This window comes from Melospiza melodia, chromosome 3 (assembly GCF_035770615.1).
Source record: "Melospiza melodia melodia isolate bMelMel2 chromosome 3, bMelMel2.pri, whole genome shotgun sequence".
Lineage (NCBI taxonomy): Eukaryota > Metazoa > Chordata > Aves > Passeriformes > Passerellidae > Melospiza > Melospiza melodia.
In genome coordinates, this window is record NC_086196.1 from 139,556,082 (window position 1) to 139,566,296 (window position 10,215).

At 50.3% G+C, this 10,215-nt stretch overlaps 1 protein-coding gene across 1 annotated transcript; it reads right to left on the bottom strand.

Annotated features, from left to right (window-relative positions):
• Positions 1-353: 353 nt before the first annotated feature.
• Positions 354-9,194, bottom strand: LOC134416528 (interferon-induced very large GTPase 1-like). The gene has a single exon (XM_063153247.1). The coding sequence runs from the start codon at positions 9,192-9,194 to the stop codon at positions 1,893-1,895; it is 7,302 nt and encodes a 2,433-aa protein (XP_063009317.1). The 3' UTR covers positions 354-1,892.
• Positions 9,195-10,215: the final 1,021 nt, after the last annotated feature.

Below are 10,215 nucleotides of genomic sequence, written 5' to 3' on the forward strand. Positions count from 1 at the left end.
CGTTTGTCCTGCAGGTTCCCAGCTGAGCAGCTCCAGAGCACAGAACCTCACTGGGATCAACCTTCTCAGCCCTCCCTGTGTGTGACAGGCCAGGCTTTGTTCCCAGCCCTGCCTCCCTTGGCACCTGCCACCAACATTGGTTTCCCTGGGCGTTGTGGTTTGGGGCTTCCTGCCCTCTCACTGTCCCTGCAGACAGTGAAGCTGGTCCTGGAGCAGACCCTGAATGGAGCAGAGCCTCTGCTGTCCAACCCCCTTCCCCAGTGCCACCCCCTGTCCCCTGCCTGTCTGCAGCACATAGAGCTGGAGTCACCCCCAGCTGTGGCTCCCCTGAACACAAAGGAGACACAGAGCAGTCCAAATCAACACGTTTATTAGCACAGTGTGAAAACCAGCAATCACTTGTTTTAAAATTTTCAAAGTTTTATGCTAATAAAATTGCTATGAAAATTGTATTACAAATTAGAGCAATAAGCATTTGGACACCCAGGTTAGGACAATAGAAGACAATAAAAAGCAAAGAGTTACAGATGTCTGGGTGCGTTTTACTCCTTCTGCCAAGCAAAAGCACACCTTGCTACCAAAGGATTAATCCTTAAAAGCAATAGCATATTGCATATTCCTATATCTCATACATGATGCAAAAATTATTTTCAAACAAAGGGTCTTTTCTGGTTATTGTCAACTCTCCTCTTCATCTTGTAAATCAATCGTCTTGGTCGCTCAAAGTCTGGTTCTTCCCGATAAGGAGGCAGTAATTTTTCTATTGGGTTTTGGTGTCTTGTTGCTGTTATCTCTATGCGAAGAATTTCTTGATTCTCTTATCCATTCCTTGAGCTACTAGAAAAGTATCATCCATCACATAGTTTCTATTTTATATTATGCTATAGCCTAAAATTTATACTTACCACACTACTTAAAAGAGATTAATACAACATAACTTTCCAACATAACACATATAGTGTTCATTTTAATATTTGTGAAGAACCAAGCGTATATTATGCATTTTTCACACAGAGCCTGCAGGGGATGAGGCTGAAGCAGCCCTTCAGCAGCTCTCCAGGAAGGCCTTGGCCCTCCCATTGCCAGTGGGGTTTCAGCACCTGCACAGCAAAAGCCCCCACAGCTCTCTGGGGCAGAGCCAGCTGGTGCCACCTTCTCCAGAGCACGGCTCTGGTGCCACCAGCCTGCCTGGGCAGCACCAGCACTGCCCCGAGGGCTGCTGCAGAAGGTGCTGGCAGACAGGATTCTCCATATGGGGCACTCCAAAGGCTTTTGCTCAGCAGAGGGGCCAAGGGCAGGAGCAGCTCCTGCTGGGGCTGAGAGCTGGAGGGAAGGGCAGCAGCCCCAGGCACCTGAGCAGGAGCGGCTCCCCTGGACAGAGACACAGCACCTCTGAGACAGGGAGTGAAAGCACTGCCTGAGCCTGGGGCAGTCGTGTCACTGCTCTCCTGAGGCCACAGGCACAGCAGCTCCTGCTGGGAGAACAGCCTCAGTTGATGCAGGAGGCTGCAATGAGGGAGGGAAGGATGGCACCCAAAAGCCAAGCAGCCAAGCTTGCAGCCAGTGTGGAGCTGGCCTCAGGTCCCACAGGCCTTTCTCCAAGCAGGACAGCTCCTTGCTGCAGGAAAGCTGCCTTTGCGGTGTCAGATTTTAGGTGCTTTAAGAAGGTCAGGCAGGAAGGCAAGAGCAATTTGGCTTTCTCATGAAGTGAGGTATTGCTGAGCAACAGCCACAATAACTTGCCTTATTTCACCAAATTTGGGAAATTTAGATGCCATTAGGTGAACATGGTTTGAGAGCATCATCATTGTAACTGCATTTTGTCGAGCGCCTGGTACAAAGTTCTCCTAAACTACAAAGCTGTTGACGTTCTTCTTCCACATTGATATGGCCTAACGCTTATTCAGCTCAGACAGTGCTTCCTGCTTGGTAATTCTTTGCCATGCCTCAGGGATTTCTCCTTTGCCCTGAAATTTCCCATTGTACAAAGCTTCCAGCTGTGTCCTGAAATGAGACACAAACCATTTCCAGTACGCTTGCATGGATGAATCAGGAAGAATGTTCCAAGTGGAAACAGGAGGTCCAGCATTACGGTATGTTTTGTAAGGGATCCATGGGCCATCATCAAATCTGAATGTACAATTACTCGCAACAAGACTGGAACAAATATCGATCGTGAGATGGTCTGTCCCATGCCACTTCATTCCCGTCAAAGCTTCTGGGCGATGGAAGACCAGCTGATGGTCTCCGTCATGTTTCTGCATGGTGTTTGTGCAGACAGCCCCACAAAAGGGACACTGTGCCCAGCACCCTGAAAAATGCTCTGCCAGGATGGTGTGAGGCTGCCTTGGAAACGAGCTCAGGTCAGCACCAGCCAATTCTTTCATGAGCCTTTCCTTCAGGTCATTCAGAGCTTCTGTCATGGCCCTGCTCAGGAACTCAATGTCTGTGACCTCCTGGTGCTCAATGCCCTTCAGGTCACTTCTGGGCAAGTTGATCACCTCTGTCAGTTCCCTGCAAAATTCATCCAGCCAAAGAGAGACATTGTCTTCTCTGTCTTTTCTGTCTTTGACAATTTGGGTTGATAAAGAAACAGCTGAAAGGATGTTTTTATAGAGAATATCAAGGGAGGAACCCAAGAAAGTCTCCAGCCTCCGACTCCCATCTGAACAGTGACTCCTAACACGTTTCTCAATGTAACTCTCACAAAACTGTTTTGGAGACATAAGGTACTCCTTGAAATACTCAAAATTTTCCTGTTCTGCCAGATATCTCAGGATGCAAACTTCCAGATTGCCTCTGCTGCCCTGGAAATCTGGGGATTTCTGCATGTCCTCAGCAATGTCTTTAGCTGTCCTCTCATAGACTGCCTGGCGAAGAGCTGATTCCATCTTGTCACAAAGGAAACGAGCAAAAGTTGTGACAGAAGTGGCTCCTTGGCAAGAAATCTGGAAACATTTGAAGAAATCTTCTCTCTTGCTTTTCAGGTACACAACTGGGTCATTTGCCTTTCGGAATGCTTTGTGCATGGCTTTAAACCTTTCTGCTGCCATTGTGCACAGATACAGAGACAAATCCATGCTGTACTCTTTGTTAAAAGTATATTTTGCATCACTGGGGACAGAGTTGACAGCTCCCTGTACTTCATTGAGAATTTCATGAATAAAATTTCTATTGTAATCGCGTTTCTCCTCTTCCTTCTTAGCAATGTTTGCCACCACACGCGCTATGATGTTGTCTGTCATTTGCTCAAACTTGATCAAATCAGCATTGGAAATGCTCCACAAAAGTGACCTAATGTCAAAAGACCTTTTCTTCATGATGTGTTTTTTTGGATCAAAAGAAAACCCTCTGCCTCTGGCAAATGACCTCATCCGTGCATGAAAACCCGGCTCCTTAAAGTGCTCTAGAAGCACATCTTCGATTTGTGCATCAATATCCACCCGTTCTGGAGGAGGAGCAGCACGGGAGACTTCGGCAATCCATTGGTTCCAGAGGAGAGTAAAGTCGTCCTTCAGTTCACTCTCACTGAGGCTCTTCCCTTTCAGACTCACAGCCAGGTCCTTACTCTTTTTCAGGAGCTCATCTTCATAGTCCAGCTTCCTTTCATCCAGTTTCTTCTGCTCCTTCTGGAGCTCAATAAGATTCTCACATTTCTTTTTTGTTTCATGAAGAAGAGTCTCTTTCAGTTCTTTCAGCTTAAGCGCTGTGCTTAATTTCCACTGGACCAGTGTCTCACAGTCTTTGTCCTCCCTGAAATACTTTTCCACTTCTTTCTCAATGGCATCACTTGTCTCTTGCACCAGCCCTTCAAGGTGCTGTCTGGTGACATTCTGCAAGTCCCCATTCCGAATTTTGTTGACCAGTCTCATCTGTATATCTAAGATGTGACTCCTCAGCCTCCAGGTCCACTGACTAAAGGCACTTTCCAGTCTCCTGTACACAGCAATCTCCAGGGAATTTTTGAAGCTGAAAACAAAGTTTTCATTCAGCAAAGCATTCCAGAGGTCACCAATACGATCTTTCAGGCTTGAGAACCTCAGAATGCTGCACTGCGATTGCTTCTTGGCAGCCTGGAGGATTTTGCTCTTGAGTTGCTGGACATTCTGGCTGTATTTGGGATTTGGTGGTGCCATTGGGGGGTTTCCTTCCCACAGGTGAGCAAAGTAGTGAATGTGGGTGTTCACATCAAATCCAATGACATCACTGAAAGAGGAGACATCACAGCATTCCTGCTGAGCAGCTACCACAGTCATTTCATCCAGCTTTTCCTGCAAACGCCTTCGTCCTTCCATGTTCTGCTCCTTGGCAGTTGCTTCTCCCACGTTTTGGTGGACAAAGAGGCAGCTTGGGGAAAGATTGACTTTCTTCATCCTCAGGAAAGCTTGCACAGCAATCTGGAGAACATCCTGCATTTCTGATGGATTTTCTCCAAAGATATTGATCACAGTCAAGTTGCCAACACCAATGACAAAGGTGGCCAGCTCATTGTCATGGTTCAGAGAGTGTTTATTGGACATCTCGATGGCACGAAGTCCCTCTGTGTCAACCACCAGCACAAAATCAAAGCCCAAGTCTTGCTGCAGCTCCTCGCCCACTGGGATGAGCTGCATGAAGGCTCCGCGGGTGCATCTCCCTGCGCTGACGTTGAACTGCAGACCAAACATGGCATTCAGCAGGGTGGACTTGCCTGTGCTCTGGATGCCGAGCACGGAGAGCACAAACACTCGTTTGTCCCCCAGCCTCTCAATTAAGCTGTCAAAGATTGCTCCCAGCCAGCGCAAGGGCAGGTAAGAAGCGTCCCCATCCATCAGCTCCATGGGGTACCCTGAAACCATCAGATCTGCTGCAATTTCTGGCAGTTTGACAAAATTGTCTTTCTTGTAGTTCATTATTTCCAGAGCTTCATAAATCTGCCCTAACTCTCTCAATAGGTTCTCCAGGCCGATGGATGAATCATTGATTTCATCAGAGAGGGCATCCAAATGACTCAGCAACTCATCGTTGCCCCTGGGCTGTTCCTTGCTTTTCTTTCTTGATAGGATTTCAGACCATAACTTGTGATAGTCCCTTCTCAGTTCTTCAAGGCGACCACAAGACAGCTCATGCATAAAGACCTTCATCCAGTGCAGGAAGTATTTCTTGGTGTTTGCTGGCTGGACCTGGAGAAAGCCAAGGAATGATTTCATCAGTGTGTTCAGAGGGAAAGCTTGGTCAAGTTGCTTTTTTCTTATTGCTTTCTTCTCATATTCAATTTGGCTGCGATGATGCTCAACGCTCTTGTTCCTCTTCTCCTGCAAGCGAGTGAGTTCTTTGTCCTTTTGGCACCACTGGTACCACAGTTTTCCTTGAAGTGGCAGCAGCTGGGATTTGATCTCAGACAGCTTCTCTTTCTTCAGAAGCTCCACCAGCTCCTTTGCCTTTGCTTTGGCTGTCACACATGCAGCTCGATCTGCATCCACTATGAATCCGTTCTGGCGAGCTTTGTCCATGCAGGACTCCAGGCTGAAACATGGATTAGAGCCTTGCAGGAGATTCCCAATTGTCTTGGTCAGCTCCTCCACCAGTTCTGCTTCATTTCTGTTCTTGATCCCTATTGTTATGTTTTTGTTTGCTTGTCCAGCTGCAGCATTGTCATTTTCTGTGAGAAGACAAACCAAAGGCCTTTGTGACTGCCACAGGTCCTGCAGAAGCTTTTTCCCCCTGTTGTCCATGTGCTCCCAGTCAGACACAAGAGCCACGTTGACAGAAGATATCTCCTGCAGGAACTGCAGCTGTGCTCCGTGATCTCTGGCATCTCCATGCAGGTTACAGAAAGCCACACAGCACTCAAAGGTGTCATCAGGGCTTCCACCAGGGCAGTACCAGGCGATCTCCACCAGCCCTTCCATCAGCAAACGGTCTCTGGTGCTGCCTCTGCAGTGGCGGTGGAAGAAAGTGTCGTGTTTGCGTTTGCTGAGCACAGCGTTGAGGAGCTGGGACTTGGAAGAGGAGGCCGAGCTGCCAATGCGGATGAAGGACACAATGGGTGTGTGTGCCTGAAAGATGAGTTTGTTGTTGAAACTCTTTGTTTGGGCCTGCTTTCCCGCCTTCTCCACCTCTTTCCAGCTCCTTTGGATTTGGCTGAGTGCATAGAGCGGGAACTCGATGCGTGAAGTGCTTGGGTTGGGCACCAGCAGAGGCAGCGCCAGTTGGCAGAACGCCAGCTTGGTTGCCAGGGTCTGTCTCAGGAAGTCATCAGCACAATGGAAAATGGCCATCTGCAGGTCCATGGGGTGCACATGGCCATCCCTGTTTGCACGTTCAGGGGCTGCTTTCATCAGCTTATCAAAAAAGTTTTCAAAGGAGTCTGATTGCTGGTGCTCTTGCTCTCTGGTTTCTGGCATGGATGCAAGGCCTGGGTTGCTCCTTTCCCAGCAAGTCAGGTACCTCACCTGGTAATCCAAAGTTAATAGTTTTTTCAAGAAGTATAGTGGCAGTTCATTGTCCTGGCTGGGCTGGCTTTCCTGCAGAGATGTCTTGCAGATGGTGCGGAAATCTCCCATCCCCATTTTCCTTGGATAGTGACTTTCCAGTCCAAGGCGCTTGAGCAGCTGGAGGAACACCTGGTTTGAAATGGCTTCATTTTCTTTGGCTTTGCTGCTGTCTGACTTGGACTGGGACTGACTGGGGGCTTCATGTGTTGGAAAAGTGTCTTCCAGGTCACTGAGTATGTTCTGCATCCTCTGGTCATCCCATTTGTCATCCAAGCCCCCACTGATCAAGGAGTCCAAGTCCCGTTCCAGCCTCTCCCAGTCTTCATCTCCACTGTGCTTTTGGAGGAGATTCTTTATCCGTGGGGACCACAAGCCTTTCATGTGATTTTCCATAAAAACCAAACGCTCCCTCTTTTGCTCAGGGGACAGCTTTTGACTTTCGGGTGTCACAGTCAGACCCGTCAGCAGGAGGGAGGCCTCAGCTCTGTCGGCATCTTGCTCCTTCAGGTTCATGTAATCCGCATGTGCCGCTTCCATTTCCTTGGCCATGTACTGAATTTCTGGGTGTCCAAGGAGGTGCTGGAAAGTGCTGCTTTCCACCTGGTATCCTGTGCTTGTCACAATCAAGAGCACCAGCAGTTCCATGTCCTTCTGAGCCTGTTCCTGGAGAGACTGGAGTAAGGAATAAATTGCCAGGCTGCTGGTCAGGGTGGCTTCTATCTTTGCTTCATGAACATCAGAAGCAGAGCTTCCTGGTGCGTAGGTGACAGCATGGATGTGCTCCTGCATTTGCTGCAGTGTTTTGATGAGCTCTTGAAGCTCAGAGACTTTGGGAGATCTGGGAAGTGGGTGCTCAGTCTGGAGGACCCATTGCATAATGAAGGAAGCATCAGGGAAGTCCTTGACAGAGTAGATATGAGGATTCAGGAGGCTCCTCAACATTGCCTTGATAGTGGTGGTGTTTTCTGGAGGTGACTTCTGGCAGCTCTGTACAGTGTTCACCAGGAAGTCCTGCAGGGCTTTGTCTGACAGGCACACGTTGATCCACACACTGGGGTTCCTGGTTTTTGCACTCAGATCATCTTTTAGCTCCATCAGCATGAGCAGCTTCCTTTCATCCAATTTTGTAACCTCCCAGGCCTTCACAATCCCCATGAAATCTCTGGCCTCTTGCACTGCACTTCCCAGTTCCTCTCCAAAAACGGTGCCAATGCTCTGATTCGTCAGCTCTTTGTACCCAGCCCTGAGGGCTCTGCTCATCTGATCTACGGATTTAAAATCCTTGCAGTGATTGCGCAGGATGACATCCCACACTGGGATCAGCTCAAAGCCACGGTCAATAACGCACCACGTTGTGTTATCAGACACAAGCCCCGTTCTCCACAGAGGAAGGGAAGCTGTGTCTGCTGGGCCGCCGGTGTTGACCACGTAGAGCTGAATTGCTGTATGAGAACTCTCTCTGACTCCCCCCAGGACAGAAGCCTGTGAGCTGGATTTGGAAACATCCAGGGTCCCTCCTACACTGGCCCCAAAGCCACCCCAGCTGGCCCCAACAAAGCTGTTCAGTGCTTCAGATGTTTGTCGCTTCACCTCTTCCCGCTGCTCAGCTCGGAATCCTTCTGTAGACGCCTTCCACCAGAATATGCCCCCAAAGTGGAGGGGACCCTGGTTTATGTGGGACCCAAACCTGCTGAAGAAACTCTCACATATCTTCACCAAGGTGGAGTTGTCTTCTTTCTGACTGAAGCTCAAAAGCTGCTCCATGTCTTGCAGCTCCCGCAGAGCCGCATCCGAGAGCCGAAGCTGATGCCTTTGGAAGTAGCAGGAGGCCAGAGGGATGTACTGGTACTTGGTGATGCAAAAGTAGCTCTGCTCAGAGCGGGACTGGTGGAAGTCCTCTGACTGCGAGGTGCTGCTGTGATCTACACCCACTCCCACATTAATCCCCCAGAATGGGCATTTGGCAGAAACGCTCATGCTGAAGCCCAGCTGCTCCATGGACTTGGTGAAAGTGGATTCTGCTGCAGAGGAGGAGAACTCCTTCCTCTCAAGCAGAGATCCTTGCTCTGGACCAGCAAGTTGGAATCCCTCAGGAACCCTGAGGAGCTGCTCTCGCTTTGCCAGCACATCTTCAGGTCTGCTGGTTCTGTAGATGCCCTGCAGGGCCAGTCCCCCTGATGCCCGCCTCAGCACCTCTGTGTCAGGGATGTTCTTCCCACTGCCTGCTGACTGCTCCTGCTGCTCCAGCTGCTTATGGATGCTCTCCAGCATATCTGCCAAGGGTTTCTTTGGGTGTGGCCAGAAGTCTTTGGGAATCTCCATGGCTTGCCACAGAGTCTCTGCTTTCTCCCTCAGAGCATCCTGGCTGTGGCTGTGACTGTTGAGCATTTCTGTCAGATCCTTCAGAGCTTGGTTAGCCTCATCTTGTCTCTGCTTTGTCTTCTCCAAGTTATGCTTTTGCATCTCCTCACGCGTTTTGTCATCTGTTATTTTCAGGAGTTTCTGCAGTGCCTTTTTCTCCCAGGGATGCCGTACCTCACACTCCAGCCTGAGGTAATCTTTATATTCCAGATGTTGCAGGGCTTCTCTGCACTTGATTCCCAGCACCTGTGAAGCTTTGGGCAGCCAGTATCCAGCATCCAGTCCTTCCTTCTCAAATGCCTCTGCCAGGAGTTGTGTCTTTGCCTCCCCCTCCTGTGTGTACTCCTGTGAAGCCATGTCTGTGGAGGAAGAACAGACACTTACCCTAAGGTGCTGTGAGAGGCTCCAGGCTCCTGGCAGAGGCTCTGCAGCAGCTGCAACCCTGGGGATTGCTCCCACCAGGCTGCTGGAGCCTGGTGTGGAATGGCACAAAAGCCAGGGTCTCCTTCCCAGCACCCTGGATGTGCCTGTTGCTTTCCTGTTTGCAGGATCAACCCTAAAGCTGAGTGTGTATCTCAGAGACAGAAAAGACACACAGAGACACAAACACAGACACACACAGAGACTCACTCAGCCAGCAACCTGCCCTGGACAAGGTGCTGCCTTCACCATCACCCACATCCTCCCAGCACAACTCCTCCATCCACAAGTGCAGACAGCCGGGGCCATTCCTGGCTCCCTGGAGCACTGGCGCAGCCCCTCTGCCCATCCAACAGCCCTGCCTGCATCCTGCACCCTCTGCCCAGCCCACGGCTGCCCTGCTCGCTGCCTGGCCCAGCCTGCTGCTCCCAGCACCCGGAGGCAGCGCTCACACACTCCCCCCATGGCACCCCACACTCCCCAGACACACTCCCCCCATGCGCCCCAGGGGCCCTGAGCTGTGCTCCTGCTCCAGCTGCCAGCGCAGCCCCTCCCTCGCCGCTCTCTGGCCTCTTCCCAGGAGCTGCTTCCTGGCACCCTCAGGGGCCCACCCCAGTGCAGGGGGAAAATCCACCTTGTCCCTGCCCACAGCTGTGCCTGGGACATCCTGGTGGCCCTTCAGGAGAGACTGGAAATGCTGGGAGCAGACTCAGAGAGGTGCCCTCTGTGATCTGCTGCTCATTAGCACAGAGAGTCTCATCAGGCAGGTGCCCTTTGGTGGCAGTCTTGGCTTCAGCCACCACAGTGCCACCAAGTTCAAAATGTCTGGTGACAGGAGGAAAAGTGCCTGCAAACCTTCAACTGGCCACCCCCCTTTTAACTTTTGGGGGTTTTGACTCTTTCACACAACTCCAAGAATTGTCCCAGTCTCAGTTCATTTGGATACTGGAGAGATTTA